Genomic DNA, 18,790 nt, shown 5'->3' on the forward strand with positions numbered 1-18,790 from the left:
AACGGGACCCTATTACTAAGACTCCGCTGTCCGTCCGTCTGTCACCAGGCTGTATCTCGTGATCTGTGATAGCTAGACAGCTGAAATTTCCACAGATGATGTATTTCTGTTGTCTAAAAACAGAATAAAATAAAGATTTAAGTGGGGCTCCCATACAACAAACGTGATTTTTGACCGAAGTTAAGCAACGTCGGGCGGGGTCAGTACCTACTTGGATGGGTGACCGTTTTTATAGATAATGGTACGGAACCCTTCGTGTGCGTCGCACTTGGCCGGTTTTTGACTTAGCTGAATCGCACTTCTCGCTCACTATATACGTCAATAAGTACCTATTTTGCAACACCTTTTATCAGGGTCCACGTATGTAACATCTGTACTGGTGTGCAAAAAAGGTCTCTATCTCTATCTATAATTGAAAATCAAAATTTGCAGTTAATTACTATTTAAAATGGCACACGAATTTAAAGCTACCAGTTATTTAAGACGCCTACGTACTAGGTACGCACAAACCTTTTATATTTTTCTCCAGTACGTTGTCCACTACCGGATCTATGTATTCGTTGACGTCTTGGAAGAGTACTGGCATACCATATTTGATGGCCATTTCCAATTGTCTCAGAAATTGTGGGTCGTTGAAGGATAGAACCTGAAGTAAGCATTGTTAATTAAAAAAACAACAAATCTGTGTTACGTGGCGGTCAGCTGGTCACCCAGGCATCCAGGTATACCTACTGTAAAACTTTAAAATTAACTTCGATGCTCACTCGAGAATAGTTCTTGGTAGACTTTTTATTGTGATTCGAAATTGTGAATACCTGCTAAACCCTGCTACTGACGGTTGTATTGGCAGAAGAAGGCAAGCATTTACCTAAGTATATGAAAACAGGTTACATACTAAAAACCGACTTTAACGCTGAGTCAGGAATGTCGAGATCCGATGCCGCACCAACGTGTAAGACGTCGGATACGTCATCACTAAACTTAAATTGAGCTGGGCGGGACATGTTGCCAGACTGAGTAATGGCAGGTGGGCCAAAATGTTAACCTAATGTAAGCGGTAAGCACAGACGAAAGGAGTGCCTGTCGTCCGTTGGCTCATTGGGTGGACGACATCTGGAAGATTGCGGGTCACTTCTGAATGAGATTGGCTCAGGACCGGGATAAGTGGTGTACTCGAAGAGAGGCTTATACTCAGAAATGGGCGATAAAAGGCTGCAATGATGATGATACTAAAAACAGAGTACCTTGAGATTATTTTTAGCTTCCCTTTTCTTGATCCACGAGAGAGCCTGTGTCTGAGGGTCAATGCACAGTGGAAATCTGGAAGCCCTCACGGTGAGGATGCCGTTTTGCACCGACAACTCGTCTGGCGGTAAGCCCTCCGAGTTCCAGCTAAAAATGTATGTATGGGTTAATAAGAAAAAAATGCTATATTGTAGATTTCTTACAAAAATAGACAATTTGTGTTTGTGAGCCTCATGCCTGTAAAGGGGCCCATTGATTACCAGTTCGCCGGACGATATCAGCCTGTCAGTTGATCGGAACTGTGTCGTCCGTGTGTGAGCCCTTTATACACATACGGATAGTCGTACACTGAAGAAACTTCATCAGGTCATTTTATCAAATCTGGTGTGAAATATAAGTCAGAAATCAGAGTATCTATATCTATAATTAGGACACATAGGAACACACCCGCTAATTTCCACCTCATTAGTCAAATTCTTCTCCAAAGTAAACGGTAGCGTGAGCGGTATTCCTCTCTCCATGATATCCCCGAACCAGTCCTCGTAAATCATCGTCGCGCGGAAGGAGAATGAGAACGGTCCGGTGTAGCAGAGGAATGATGCTGACAGCAGACAGTTGCCGATCAGACGGGATTGTTCCACGTAAAGCGCGGCCAGCTCCACCGTCCAGCGTTTCTGTTCACTTGACAAACCTGAGACATAATTTATATTACGATGTTTTTAATATAAATTATAGCTCTCTGACAACCTGCGTACAGATATCCTACAATCCATCTCAGGTATATTGAATAACTAAAGGTTCCAAATTCAAAAACAACTGTTTTTTGGTCTTGGGAAGGGAGAAAAAAGGAAAATGTAGGTCGTGGCGCGGAAAGAACTTACAGCCTCGAAATAAACCCGTCAAGTGGTTCTATCCCCGGCTAAATATTACCTGACATCAGTTTATCTGCGGCTATCAACCGCCTCATCATAATATCCGTTTCCTCCTGCAACTCCTGTCTCCTCAACATGGCCGTCTCATATCTCGTGTTCAAGCGATCCAACGTTCTCTGCAGCCTGTTGATCTCCCTGTTTAAGGAATCTAAATAGTTGATCGCTTCTGTATATTCCTTCTCTAGTTGTTCTACTTTGTCTTTCTTCGGTTTGACTTCCTTGTAGACCGCGCAGTAAGCGAGTACAGCGATGACGAATTTAAGGAGGCCGTATCTATTACGAGAAAACATAAAAAACATTGGTAAATCTAACACAAATACAAACATAAGCAATAAATGGGAGGAGTTTATTTGTTTGTAATTTTTACGATAGAAGAGAAATGCTACTTTGTTTGTTAAAATAGAGGATATAACCAAACGGAGACGCCTTGTCTGTAATTTTCGGTACAAAACAGTCTGCCGATTTTTACGGGGGAGGGGCACGTCAAATAACGTAAAAATAGCCATGCCAGATAAACGTCAGTCCATACAATGTGTATGACCATTGGCCGCCTATTTTGGCTAGAGTTTAATATTGACAAATTTCTAACTAATGGCACCGTGTGTAACTAATCGTACAAACCCAGCCTTGCTGATCTGCTGCATGGTGTCCAACTTCTTGCTCTTCTTCATATGCGTCTTCACATCCTTGACCTGCTTCTGCGTGATGAGGTCGCAATTCATCTCCTGCAGGTTCCTCAAGAAGTTGGGGTCGGCCATCATGCCCTTCGCACCTTTCCAGTTAATTTCCTTGACGCCGCGGATGATTGCAACGCATTCGCATACCACCTGTAAATATTCGAATGTAAAACATCTTTTGGGATCAGATAGTATTTTTCTTAGTGCCAGTTTCGTAATAATTGTCTTTTTCCGTGCGCTAATAGACAGAGAAGCATGGCGTTCCTTAGTGTCAGAGGCCAAGATTCACTTCGGGTCGCTGCGCCACGGCAGTAAGTAAGTAAAACATCTTTTAAAAAAATCTGCGTCGTCAACAGATCTGCACTTGATCTACTGGATCGTACAGTACTGTAAAAATATGGGTGTACAAATCATCTCAAAAATATGTCCCATAACTCTTACTTATGTCAGTGAATTATGAACTATGGGACATATTTTTGAGTAAGTTGTCTACACCCATATTTTTACAGTTATTGTACCAAGTTGGTCTACTGTACCGATCGAAAAGAATGCTACATTTAATTAATTTTTGGTATGCTTAAGCACCGATCAGTGTATCAAATCCAATAGTTAAATTTAGTAATATTTTGTTATACACATGTTTTAGTGAGAGCTGTCAAAGAAATAAGTGAATGTCCTTAGTGTGTATTTGAAACATTGTCTCCTGCTCATTTATTTCTATTTTCTTTCCAAATAAATAAAATAAGTTCTTGTTTTTCTAAACATTAACAAACATTTTATAACGAAAGGTATATTAGCTGGACTGCGATTGTGGATGGTACTCATTAAAGAATATCATGCTGCGGTACCGTTCGTTTTCAGAATTTTGAAGCCGCAGGCTATGACATATAACTTTTATCAGCTATGGGGCTATTCATAAATTACGTCATTACAAATTAGGGGGGGGGGTCTGGACATCGGATGACGGTAGCATGAAGTAGGAGGAAATGGGGTCATTTGAAGCATGATTTTTGGATGATTATAGGGGGGGGGGGGGGGTCAAAAATCGTCAAAAATCGATGACGTAATTTATGGACAGCCCCTATGGTCAATTGTTAGGGATCAATCACATGGGTGGACTGCTGATATCAAATAGAATAAAGTGTATAGAGGCGGATTGTCAAAGTAAATTATGTAGCCACTGTAAATTTACTGCCATATTTCGACAGAAGATTAAAACTGTTAGAACGCCATTTGACTTTGGTCCTTATTCTTTCACTGATATGTGTTAACTTGTTAAATATTAATATTAACGCCATCTACTCGACACTAGGCCAAAGGTGCAATCTTTTCCAGCGATGGCGCCATAACCTTCAGCCTACTCTCGAGTGGCTTTAATATTAATATTTAACAAGTTAACACATATCAGTGAAAGAATAATGATCAAAGTCAAATGGCGTTCTAACAGTTTTAATCTTCTGTCGAAAGATGGCAGTAGGTAAATGTACTACCCCAACTAGCAAAATAGTCGTATAAGAATTGATTTACTCAGCCTGTAATCGTATAACAGCCGAGTTACGGTTGTTGAAGCACCAATATATCGTATAATAGCGGTTAACTCGACTATTTAGCAATTTTCGCTAATTAGTGCTATAATCATGTCGTATAAACGTTTATAGCACTATCTTTTAGCACTTTTATTCCACCTTTTAATAAATGCTGAGTTAGCGCTACTAAATCACTTTTATTCAGCATAATTGTTCTATTAAAATCATATAACAGCTATAGATTAGCTAATTGTCTGAATAAGGCGCTTTAATACAACTGTTACTTAACTCTCTTCTCTGTTGCTATAAAAGCCTATTAAAAGCAATCAAATAACCATTTGGCAACAATGCTGCTGTAACAGCGCGCTTATATCATAATTCGGGTAATGGGGTTCAAACCGCTGTTATAGGAGCTGAAGTGTATTTACAGGTTTTATTCAAAATGTATTCAGCTTAGAAATGAAATGAAATGAAATCACTTTATTGCCAAAACATGATAGGAGTACTTTAAAAGAGTTTTGAACTACATTAACAACACAAGTCAGCCATGTTGACGTTTCAATATAGTCCGGTGGCCAACTGCATGAAACCCTACCTGACAAAAAAATAGAATAATCCTACTCTGTAGGGGTAGCTGACTTTTAGTAGCATCAACTGTTCTTGGTCGGCCGCGGCTTAATTTGGAAAATTTTGCGCTAATGGCAAAATAGTGGCACAAAAATTCATAAAAAAAAACCCCATCGTATAATAGAATGAAACTTGCATGGTGGGATAGCTGCCTTTGAGGACAGCAAAACAAAACTGGTCAGCTACATCCTGTGTTGGCAGGTTCTTGTGTCCGACCGAATTTGTGGTACCACGTGACAGCTACAATTTACCTCATCGAAAAATAGAATCAAAACAACTGATTGTAATACCTACATTCAATTTGTTGACATATGTCTTGGTCGGCCTCACATTAGCCTGACAGCGTTTTCAGTCCGTCCGCATTAAAAAAAAAGTCATTGGCAGCTATCCTACCATACAAGTGACATTCTATTTTTCGATGAGGTAAATTGTAGCTCAATTGGTACCACAAATTCGGTCGGACACAGGAACCTGCCAACACAGGATGTAGCTGACCACTTTTGTTTTTTTGATGAATATTTGTCCACTTTTTTGCCATTTGCGCAAAATTTGCCAAGTTAAGCCACGGCCGACCAAGAGCAGTTGAAGCCGCTAAAAGTCAGCTACCCCTACGGAGTAGGATTTTTCAATTTTTTTATCAGGTAGGGTTTCATGCAGTCGGCCATCGGACTATAAATCCATAAACATGGCGACATCATGTGCTATAAGTGTAGCAGTAAACGCAGTTACTCGACTTATAGTCGAATTAATGAGATATAACAGAAACTAGATCGTGTAAGCAAATTTTTACTTATTTTTATTAATATTTTTTTATTGAAATTTAAGAAAATAGGCGGCCCATGAATATATATGAACCAGTGCCTTTGGTTTTATCAATAAAGTATTTTTCGCGCTGGGTTTTACTGTATTACGTGTACTTACAGACAGTAAAAACTTATGTACACAATCACGGTAAAAATAAATGTCATGGATGACAGCAGTAAAAAATACTTAAGTACCTTTTTGTTTTATTAGACACGTGAAGACGATTAGGCCTCAAACTTAATCAAATAATTGAAATATAATCGCTTACCTGAGATCGTTTTTAGCACATATTAGTTGAATAAAAGCATTTACTGCACTCTTACACATTTAAAATGCCGAGTAAAAGCAATCCGGCTACCTTTACGAAACATTTTTGCTGAGAAAAAGCAGTGCGGCTGCTTTTATAGAACACTTTTACTGAGTAATAGTAAATTGCTAATGTTTATAGAACAAATAGTCGAGTAAAAGCACTATCGTTGCTATTAAAACACTAGAAGTGCTTTTATCCACTTTTACTCAACTCTTACAGCATCGATTTGCTTCTTATACAGCGCTTACTCGATTTTTATAACACCTTTAGTCTGTATAAGTGCGCCTTTTCGCGTTGAGTAAACGCTTACAGGACTTTTACTCGACTGTTTTTACACCGTTTATAGCACCAAAAAGCGAAAATAAAAACGTGCTCTCAACTTTTATAGCACATAGATTTGCTAGTTGGGACAGTACACCTATTTACCTACTGTCTGGTAAATTATGTAGCTCTACATAATTTACCATGACAGTAACTCGATCTCTATTTCAAATTCTATTTGGTTGATATGAAACTATACCACATACCTGCACCGCCTCAGGCGGAGTGGCGAAAGATCTGATTTCTGTGATATCGTTCTTGTCCAAGTCTGCCAGAGCCAGCCTAGCGGCCTCCAGGGCAGGCATGGCCGCCGACAGCACCTCTTCGGCCTCCGACTTCTCCCCTTCAATTATTACCTTCTGCTCGGTAATTTCAGCGCTCTTTACAGCAGCAACTTGCTGTTTCGCCTGCGCGGCATCCGTTGCTGAAGTCGTTTAAAAAAAATGAGTGTGTTAAACAGAATACTTCACACAGTTTTGATTTTTAGAGTTCTTAGTTCACTATCGTTTTTTTAGCATTAGAAAGAAGGTAAGCGATCTTGACACGTCTTTTAATTGAAAAACGCTTTTTTAAAATCAGTAACTATTACTTATGAAAACAGAAGAATATATGGGGCATTATCTATGAAAAGGGACCTCATTGTCGCGGCATTGTATTTATATCGGAGCACTATCGGAGCATCGTTAATAATGGCGTACGCGTCATCGACAATAAGGTCCCTTTTTGTAGATAACATACATAAGATATATTTTATTTTATTTATTTTATTATTATTCAAATAAGTTACACAGTATAACAGTTTACACCAAGGCACTGCGGAACTACAAGTAAATTTAAATATGTCTAAACAATATAACAAAAACATTGCGATACAAACATACATGTATAGTTCTACAATTATAGTACCTACATTTCACACTGTCGAAGGCCGGTTATCAATCATCTCGCAAAACCTCAAGCATTCATCACGCACTATATTCCACCTGCCAGCATATGATCGTATTATATTCGTACTCATCAAAGTAGAGCGTAAAATGAATACAGCATTTTTGATTTAGTGCATCATTTAGCGTTCATGTGAAATATTCATTCGTATCAAAAATTCATTCGATAAGGTAATAAAAAAAAATCAAATCAGATGAGAATCTATTATAAATACCTACTAAAGTAATGAAAATAGTTACAAAAATATGACTATGTATATTATCTTACATTTTAGTAATTGTAAAGACTAACTGCCCATATAACCATTCCAGTCGCAGAATCACAAAGTGGTAACTAAATGTCAGATGTGTCGTAACAGAGTCCACACAATGTGTCTAGAATTGTTTCGAAACAAAGTGTCGTCGCCGTGTCTACACTTTTCCGTAACAAGGTGTCGACACATTTGTGTGCACTTTGCGTGCGGTTTGCGACTAAATCTGACAGCAAATTTGTGACAGCAAATGTCAATATAAAATACCTCTTGAAAACCAAGGTTTGTCAAACTACTATTAGTGTCTCGTGTGCTCGTAATTCTAGTAAGTCATCATGGGCAATGCAAATGATAATAATCGACCGAAACCATATAAACACCCAACACCCGTCAACCTTTTACAGAAAAGTTTTTAAAGAAATTCAATAAGCTACTTAGGTCAGGCAACGAATGCTCCAAAAGTTGTAGAGGGAAATGCTCGGAACACAATTTTTGACTCCGTAACTCGGTTTGACAAGTTAGGAGGTGAACATATCAAAAGTCCCCGGCCGTAGCCCTTGAGCGGGGGGGAGAGAGGGGGCTTTGAAGGTCCCATTTTCCCGTTTTTCGATTATATCTCGGAAACTATACATCTCAGCGACATGGCCACTTATACAAAATGAAAGTTAATTTAATTTGTTACAAGTTTATTCCGTCAATTTTTTCGATATGTTGAATAGTTTTTGAGATATCCGCTCTTGAAAGTTTATTTAGGGCTCTCAATTTTATCTTGATATATCTATATCAGTGAAGGTGCTAGGCCGTGTTTGGTATCGTTTTCGTATAAATCTGGGGTGCTGAATCCATTTAAGATATCACATTGACACCATTCCACAAAATAAAAATAAATCTTTTTAGGGTTCCGTACCTCAAAAGGAAAAAACGGAACCCTTATAGGATCACTCGTGCGTCTGTATGTATGTCCGTCTGAATACACAAAATAGTTCTTTACCTATAGATGACAGGAAAACCTATTAGAAATGTGCAGTCAAGCGCGAGTCGGACTTAATGTACGGAACCCTTAATACGCGAGTCCGACTCGCACTTGGCCGGTTTTTTTGAAACTCTTCTTGACGCTTAACCGCTGAACCGATTTCGTTGAAATTTGGTATAGAAATAGTTTGCGTCCCGGAACAGGACATAGGATAGATCTTATAACCAAAATCATCTTTAGAAGGTGTGAAAAGTGCCGTGGAAATTTGTACGGGAAATCAATAACCGCTGAACCGATTTATATGAAATTTGGGATGGTCTACATCTTTGATTTAGTTAAAAATGATGAAAAAACATGACTTCAAACCTAAACTTAAACAGTATTAACTTCAAGAAGTCAATTCTGAATTCCCCCCTACACCTCATTTCACACCTTTAAAGGGTGATTTTTGAGATAACTTATTATATCCTGTCTCGGGACTCAAAATATATGTGTACCAAATTTAAATTAAAACTGTTCAGCAGTTTAAGCGTGAAGAGGAGTTTAAAAGAAAGTATTTTAATAAGTTTATATGTTTTTACTTCGGAATGGTGTCAATGTGATACCTTAACTAAATTTGGTACTGCGAATTTATACGAAAACGATACCAAAACATGGCCTCGTAGCTTTACTGTTGTAGAAGTCAAAATAAAATTGAGTGCCCTAAATTCTTATTACTTGGCCAAACTTGTGTAGAAGGAAAAGGTAAAATAAAAGTTTCCGGCAGGAATATAAGACACAAATATATTTTTTTTTTGCGTTACTATTTCATTCATCAAATATAAATATACCTTGATTATACTATTCTAGTGAGATCCTCATAGATAAACAAAAACATTTACTTAAAAAATTACAAGGTCGAAATGTCACGGAACTTTTTTTTTTCCCTTTATTAAGGGGCTTTTTCGATTGAACGAATATGTCACCCCATAAAAAACAGACTTAATTAACAAAGTTAAAAGAAAGTAAATAGCTACATCTAGTTTAATTACATCACACATCTCTGTCCCTCAGACCGATATTTATTAGTGTTTAGTATTTAGTACCTTTTCAACAACCTCAGACATGGGGTTCGAAAGGTAGGTATTACATAACCCAATGGAACTGTCATTGTCATGAAATATCTGTCTTCTAAGTCGCTCATTTCGGACACACTCCATTAAAATATGATACACATCCTCGACGCGATTACATAAGGTGCATAATTCCGAATTCACTTTACGCACGAGGTAGACGAATGTGTCCAGAGCGCAATCTCAATAATAAAACTAGATCCTGCCTACACAACACACTATTATCCATCCAAGGAGAATTAAAGGGTTGTGGCTGTATTGTCTTATACCAAATACCTTTGTCCCTAGATCTCTCGTCGAAATATTCCTTCCACAATTCGCGACACTTTAATTTGACTAAATGTAAACAGTCATTATTGCCCCCATATAGTGTTTCAAGTGAAATTCAATGCCATCGCTGCATGCCTGTTTTGCTAATGCATCAGCTGTCTCATTGCCACTTATACCTACATGCGATGGAATCCATTGCAATATTATAACTTTTGCCATAGATTTAGTAATATGTGAAAAATATAAACTTTTATGACAAAAAAAATCTGGACACAATTTAAGAATCACCCAATTGCGTCGAGGAATCATCTGTATTTTTGCTTGTTTCATTACCTCCTCGCTTTTTTTTTGTCCTTTGTATTCTGTAGCAATTTGTTAGATCTGGAAATAAAGATAACTTGCGTCGTCACGGATGTCGATTTATAGGTTTTATGGAGTGCAGAATTCGAAAACGATGATCATTTTATAATCCAAGATGGCGGCTACGTATTTTGTCATAAAAGTGGAATCCAAAATAGTCATCATTTTCGAAATCTGCGCCCCTAAAACCTATAAAACGACATCCATGACGACTTTTATGACATAGTGCATGGCCGCCATCTTGGAATCCAAAATAGTCATCATTTTCGAAATCTGCGCCCCCTAAAACCTATAATTTATTTATTTATTTATTTAAATATGAAACAAACGGTCATACAAAAAATATTGTTACAGTTTCTTCTCTTAATCTAAACCTATAGTTTCCATTTTTATTAAACATATATTTATATAGAAGCACGAAAAAGTACCTATCTTGGCTTAAGTTCAGCTGATTAGTAAGAGGTTACACTGAGTTTGCGAAGCTAGAAATTAAGTATACATAAAACTCAATGAAGTACTTGTTCTACGTTTTCAACAACTATTGAATAAGTATCGACATACATGACATGACATATATTAATACTTAAAATTTTGACAAATCGCGTTAATTTACACACTACTAGTCCTGAATTTTTTTTTATTGAGCTTATGGTACAGTGAAATATGTCTAAATTTTTTACAATATTATTATCATTATAGAGTGCACATGCTCGCTTAATAAACATATTTTTAGAATAGTTAGTTCTACTACGTGGGATGGAGAATAAATGTTTGAATCTATGACGACATCGGCGTTCTTTATTACCTGGGACTCTTATACATATGTCTTTTAACAGGCTAGGGGCATCAATATGACTATTTATTATTTTATATAATAGAACAGAATCAACGCAGTCTCTTCGACACTCAAGCGACTGCATTTTATGACGGTTTAAGGATTCCACATAATCTTTGTATTCAATACCGCATTTGAAATCAAGGGCTTTTAGGAACTTTTTTTGCAATCTCTCTATCCTGTCAATATGAATGCTGTAATGGGGTTTCCAAACCGCACATGCAAACTCAAGCCGACTTCGTACATAACTGTTATAAAGAATTTTAAGTGTTAAAGTATTCCTGAAAGGTTTACCAATTCGCAGAATCATACCCAATTGTTTAAAAGACTTAGCTAAGATGGAATCGATATGAGGTATAAATGATAATTTGTCGTCCATGACTACTCCAAGATCACGAATCTCATTTACTCTTACCAGGTCCTGGTTACATAATTTGTAATTAAAGTAAGACAATGTTTTTTTTCTAGAAAAACTAATAGTATTACATTTTTCTATGTTTAGAAACAGATTATTTTCTCTACAAAAGCTCTCAAAATTACACAGATCATTTTGTAACAGTTCGCAATCAGAAGAGTTACGAATAACTTTATAAATTTTTGCATCATCTGCATAAAGAAGAATGCAAGAGTGGGAGATACATTTTACGATATCGTTTATATATAACGAAAACAACAAAGGCCCCAAATGGGAGCCTTGGGGAACGCCTGAGCTGATATATTTACTTTGAGAGATAAACCCTGATACTACCACTGACTGTGTGCGATTTTCTACATATGACTTAATCCAGCGAAACAAATCACCGTGTATACCGAGTTCCCAAAGCTTGCATAATAACGTATAGTGACATATTTTGTCAAATGCTTTGGAAAAATCGGTATACACGGCGTCTACAGAGAATCCATCATCCATAGCTAGTAATATATCATTGGTGAAAGTTAACAAATTTGTATCAACTGAACGGCCTCTGTAGAACCCATGTTGATTGGGTATTATATGGTGTCGCACAACAGCAGCTAATTGGTCAGTTACAATTTTTTCTAACAGCTTGCTAAACTGACATAATTTAGATATAGGTCGAAACTTTTCAATATTACGGCTTACTGGACCCTTTGGCACAGGAGTTATCCAGGCTTTTTTCCAAATAGCTGGAACACAACCTTCCTCGATAGATTTTTTGAAAATTTTCGTAATTGGAGCTGTTAGGGAAGCTGAACAATTTTTAATAAAAAGTGGGTGTACTCCATCAGGTCCTGCGCCCTTATTAATATTAATAGATTTGAGATATCGTCTAACAATATCTTCACTAATTTCTATCGAATTCATATCTATCAAGGGATTAGTTGGTGCAGCTAAATTATCCGTATCAGTAGAACTCCTGTCATAAACTTCAAACACAGAATGGAAGTGGCTGTTGAATAAATTACAAATATCTTCGCCGTTAGCGATGACAATGTCTTTATAAGCCATAGTTTGCGGTAGACCGTTAGTTGAAAAAAATGATTTTATATATGTCCAAAAGTGTTTAGGATTATTCTTTATATTGTTTTCTGAGAAAGAAATGAACTCACGGTAACATTTTTGTTCCATTTTTTCGGCACGTTTTCGTAGAATTTTAAAACTGTCGTAATCAAGTGGGTTCCTGTATAACTTCCAACGCTTGTGAAACTTACGTTTTTCTTTAAGGATTTTATTCAAAGATTTATTATACCAAGCCGGTGTCTTTGATAACGACCGTAGTTTTCGCCGGGGAACATACTTGTCAATTAAGTGATTTATTAAATTATAAATTTTTTCTACTGAAGCTTCGCAACTAATATTACAAAAATAAGTACCCCAATCTATATCTCTTAATTCTTTATTAATGTCTTCGTAATTAGCCGAGTGAAAATTGTAAATATCTTTACCAAGAGGCGTTAATTGTGCCACATAGCTAAGTTCAAAATTAATTGTTAATGCCTTATGGTACAATACATCCTCAGATACCAGTGGTTTATCACATATAGATACTTTACAATCCCTATTGCATAATACTAAATCTAGTAAATTATTGTACGAATTAATTATACAATTATATTGTTTTAAGTCAGAAAAGCATAAAAAGTCTGCTAAGTTTCGCGTTGCAAAATCGTTACCCGATGAAAGCTCCATTACACTTGACGATGTCGGTATCCATTTTGCCTGAGATACATTAAAGTCACCCATTATAAGAAATACTTCATCACTACGGTCGACTGTTAATTGGCACACTATATCAAAAAATGATATTAATGATTCCCTATAATGGGGTCCATGCGGTATGTAAACGCAAGCAACATTCAAATGACAGGTATTGGTACATATTTCCGGTCCTACGTTAGTATTATTGCTCGGTGAGGCTGTCAGAGGGACTGACACCCACACACACTCACAACCAGCCGAGGAGGGCACGGGCCAGTCGCGGCGCACAGGACTGAAGTCGGTCCGCACGGCCAAGGCCACTCCCCCGCCACGCACAGCACCACTATCAACTGCAGACCGGTCACAACGAAACACACTATATCTGTTATCAAAATACTCACGATCATAAAAATCACCTGTTAACCATGTTTCGGATATGCCTATGAAATCATAATCGGATTGAGCAACACGTGATAAAAATATATGAGACTTAGTGCGTAAGCCCCTCGCATTTTGGTAATAACCATCAAAAGATTGCATTGACACTGTATAATAGTAAAAATAAACTGCAATTTAAATAGTTTAATGCCGACGCGCTAAAATTACAAATAGATAACCAAATTATTTGAGCATAATACTCACGCGTACTATAAACAAGCACGTATTCTCCATCCTTTTCTTTGTCGTATAAAGAGTATTTATTTTTAGTAGATATAATATTTCTTAAGTTAATTATACGAACAGGCGGCTCAATATACAACGATACCAGTAAGCACAGTGCGATAAAACTCCTATTTATACATGGAACTATTTTTTCATTAAGAACACATAAGATAGACATATGGGTATATAATAAAGTGCAGTGAAGGTTTGAGACGTTATGAGTGACATGTGTGTACTGTATATGCATATTTAACATTATCTTCACAATACAGTAAGATAACAGATGCGTTTCTTTACGAGTAAATACCGATAATAAAAGACACAAAGGTCATTTTAGTTTGTCTAAATCGGCGTGACTGTTTATGTAAATTACCCTAGTATTATCTTTCTTTCGCATTAGTATTCTACAGTCGCGTATCCACAAATACGAATAATGTAGTTCATTTTTAATTTCCCTGGCTCGTTTTAGGAGAAGTTTATTGTCCGGGGTTAGGTGATCGCCGATGTACACGCTGGAGGCTGGCCCCGGGAGCTCGATGTCCGCAGTGGTGATTCCACGTCTAGCCCGAACAGCTGATAGAAGCTCGTCCTTACGTTTTCGTTGGGTATATCGAACGATAATTGCAGGTGGCCGTAAAGTTTTCTGTGTACTATTCTCAGCGCTTTGGTAACGGCGAACTCGGTGAATCGAGTCAACATCGCTATCCTGCAGTGTAAATCCGACCTTAACGCATATGTTACGTAAGATTAATAACAAATTTTCCCCTTTGTTGAACGGGATACCCGAGATTTCTAAATTATTCATCATGGAAAATTGTTTTGAAGTATTATTTTCTTTTATAAGCTTCGTTATGGTTTCGTTAGCCTCGGTTAAACTCTTCTTATAATCACACTCATCCATGTTCTTACGAAGCTGCTCGTTCTCTGTGCGCAGCTCGACCGTCTCCGAGCGTAGCTCAGCAGTCTCCGAGCGCAGGCCCGACAGCTCAGCCCGAATCTCGTCATTATTGCTGGAAATGCCAGTAATATCGTCCCGCATGCTCCTGATAGTGCCCTCGAGCTGTGAGAACTTGGATGACCAGTTTTCAATTTTGTCGGCCAGCCCGTCAATTCTACCGTTGACCGTATTTCTGAGTTCAGTCATGTCACGAGTTAGTTGTGCAAATTTGGAGTTCATATTGTTCATCAACGCCTCCGTATCGATACTTAATATCGAAGGCATGTTCTCGGCGTTGCTGTCTAGACGTTCGTTAATTACTAGGGGGGTGCTCGGGCTATTAGTCGTCGATGAGCCTTTTTTAACACTTTTACAGTCGGGACACTTCCACTTTTTTAAGTTCATTGGGAGGATTCTTTTAAAGTCTTGCTCTGACAGTCCACCACACCAATAATGCATACTCCCCTCGCAAACCGATGTGCATTTTATGAAATCGCTGGAACCGAACGCCTTTTTGCATTTTGAGCAATTCATTTTGTTCTGAGATCCACCGCCAGGTTAAGTTATAACGAACCGAGTCAGAGATCGCGCAGGGATAACGACTTTAAAACTACACTGATACCGCTCACAGTCCAATGCACACTCTGGCGCTGGTTACGTTATCTTTTTCCACACCACTCAGAACATAAATGCCGCGAGCGCCACGCAAAATTGCAGTACTTATGACGTTTCAGTCCAGTACTGGTAGTAACCGTTAGACGCAATGAAACTAAGCACCACAGTTAAGTCTAAATGCCAAAAATACACCAAATAAACACATTGTTAACGAAAATCATTGTCACTATTCAATTGTCACTAAGTTTATGGTTCTATTACACTAAATTTTACTGTGTAAAACTTTGATTATTCTCGTAAAAAGATTTAACAACCAAGAGCAAAACAAAACACAAGTGAAGGTACCGCGCGCGCATGCGCAAAAAATGAAACGATATCCATGACGACTTTTATGACATAGTGCATTGCCGCCATTTTTAAATTGAAAATGTTATCATTTTCGAAATCTGCGCCCCCCAAAACCTATAAAACGACACCCATGGCGACTTTTATGACATAGTGCATGGCCGCCATTTTGGATTCCAAAATGGTCATCATTTTCGAAAGCGGGGCCCCCTAAAACCTATAAAACGACATACATGACGACTTTTATGACATAGTGCATGGCCGCCATCTTGGAATCCAAAATGGTCATCATTTTCGAAATCTGCGCCCCCTAAAACCTATAAAACGACACCCATGACGACTTTTATGACATAGTGCATGGCCGCCATTTTGGAATCCAAAATGGTTATCATTTTCTAAATCTGCGCCCCCCAAAACCTATAAAACGACACCCATGACGACTTTTATGACATAGTGCATGGCCGCCATTTTGGATTTCAAAATGGTCATCATTTTCTAAATCGGGGCCCCCTAAAACCTATAAAACGACATCCATGACGACTTTTATGACATAGTGCATGGCCGCCATCTTGGAATCCAAAATGGTCATCATTTTCAAAATTGGGGCCCCCTAAAACGTATAAAACGACATCCATGACGACTTTTATGACACAGTGCATGGCCGCCATTTCGGATTCCAAAATGGTCATTATTTTCGAAATCGGCACTCCCTAAAACCTATATATCGACACCCATCTCGACTTTTATGACAAAGTGTTTTGCTACCATCTGCATGCAAGACATTTCTATTATTTTTACGTACAAAAATGGCCCCCTGTCAACTTTCAATCGAGATTTAATCGATAATTTATTCGATTAATATTCAGATTAATTCAATTTCAATCTATGTTAGGTCGACTAAACTAATCGCGATTAAAATTTGAGAATTAACTTTTTTTATTCCATTAATTAGTCGAATAAACAGTTAATCGATTAATGCCCATCTCTGACCACGGCATTTTTACACTTTGAGAATATCTGAAAACAAATCAACACAAGGAGCCATTTTGCAAATCCAGTAACATACCAGTAACTTTGTTATTACTTTTGACAGCGCGTGTCATGTGTCAACACAGAGTCGACACAAAGTCGAAACATTGCAACTACTTTGTGACTGCAATATTTCTCAGCCTTGAACCATATTTATACATCATAATTAACAAGTTTCGTAGTATGTAAAGCGTTATTTCTGTTATTTAAGTATAGTATACGCATCGAAGTACTAAAAATGCTTCAAATAATATAGTTATGAACACAGGCACTGAGAAGTAAACAATTTCATTTCCGGCTAAACTAAAACAATGTGGTGGCGCGTTGATTATATTACACTTAGTTTATCAAATCACTCGAGCAGTTTAATTCCCCATAATAATTTAAGTCATATTGTAATATAAATGCAAACAATATATAATTACGTCTTGTAATCCGTTTTAGAGATGGCGTATTAATGTCACTTATTTTTATTTAAGTATTTTTCGATCTGACAGTTTCCATTTGACAGGAACAAAATGAACGAATGAACGAATGATTTTGGCATAAAGTAGTCGCAAACCCGAAACAATGTGTGCACACGGCGACCACACTTTATGTCACTTTGTGTCATGTGTCGACCCTTCCCCATTTCTGGTAACTGTGTCGACACGGCGACGACTCTGCGACTGGAATTGTGACCGAAACAGACGGTGTCGACACAAGATGTGTCAACACCGCGTCGTAACGGCGACTGGCAGTGTTGCCAGGTCCAATCTGAAAAATCCAGAAGATACATGTCCTAAAAATCAGGAGATTTGAAATAAAATCAGGAGACAAAAATTTATGTCATAAAAATAATTTTCATTCATATATTAAGGCGTGTCCAGACTGCTCCAGACAGAGGTGATCAAAACGACCGTTTGATCAGAAATTAAATTGGTGGCAATTTCCAATTTAATCACCAATTTTAGATTTATTGTGCTATTAGAGCCCCTTAAATTGAATAAATACCCCAAAATGAAAATACTGGCGTTACAAATTGGTATTCTTGCGTCCGCACTCCATTTTATCGGTAATATCGCTCATAATCGGTAATTTCGTTTCGTTCTGAAACTGTGGCAAAGGTTGATGTTACACTTACACACTACCTACGATTGAATTTATGGCCGCCCTACACTGGCTTGAAGAACCCTGGCGTTAAATTTATGTAATAATATTAAATGGCTGTGAACTTCTAAAATCCAGGAGATTTTTCGGAAAAATCAGGAGATCAGGAGATACACCCCGAAATCAGGAGATATCCTGGAAAATCAGGAGATCTGGCAACACTGGCGACTGGAAATGGTTGTATGGGTGGGGGCCTAGGCAAGATGACAATAGTACATGGACAAATGCCAATCGAAAAAGAATAGGCAGTTTGAAATTACAACTCATAAAACGGTTACTAGATAAGTATAAGATCTCAAATACATAAAACTTAGTCTTAAAACAAACAAATGCATTTAAAACTACATATAAACTAACATACATAACATAATTATAATATAATTTTAATAATAGTAACTTCTAAAAATTATGTAAATAAAGACTACTCACGCACCTGCGTGCACTAATGAACTGCATCCAATAATGAACCCTATTTCGACCTAAAATAGATCGTAATCGTAATAACAAATGGTGACAATACGTTTAGCGCGAGCCTTGCGGCGCAAGTACTTACCGAACGACAGTAGGTACTCATTGCGTCGAAATAGGGTTTATTACAGGCTGGAAGGCAGTTGTGTGTTGTTGATATTTGTTATATGATACCTATTACCTACCTAAGTACTGTTGTTGTTTTTAGTTTAATTGAGCGCATCGCCAACAAACTGTTT

The 18,790-nt window shown here is 37.6% G+C and overlaps 1 protein-coding gene across 1 annotated transcript in view; it reads right to left on the minus strand.

Annotated features, from left to right (window-relative positions):
* LOC134798055 (dynein axonemal heavy chain 10) overlaps positions 1-18,790 on the minus strand; it is a 133,980-nt gene that overhangs the window by 18,739 nt on the left and 96,451 nt on the right. Inside the window, exons 71-76 of the mRNA XM_063770382.1 lie at positions 6,649-6,866; positions 2,799-3,004; positions 2,176-2,450; positions 1,693-1,936; positions 1,245-1,392; positions 511-646 (exon numbers count right to left, since the gene is read on the minus strand). Of these exons, the coding sequence (XP_063626452.1) occupies positions 511-646; positions 1,245-1,392; positions 1,693-1,936; positions 2,176-2,450; positions 2,799-3,004; positions 6,649-6,866 (1,227 nt within the window). The remainder of the gene's footprint in view (positions 1-510; positions 647-1,244; positions 1,393-1,692; positions 1,937-2,175; positions 2,451-2,798; positions 3,005-6,648; positions 6,867-18,790) is intronic.

Source organism: Cydia splendana, chromosome 16 (genome assembly GCF_910591565.1).
Source record: "Cydia splendana chromosome 16, ilCydSple1.2, whole genome shotgun sequence".
Lineage (NCBI taxonomy): Eukaryota > Metazoa > Arthropoda > Insecta > Lepidoptera > Tortricidae > Cydia > Cydia splendana.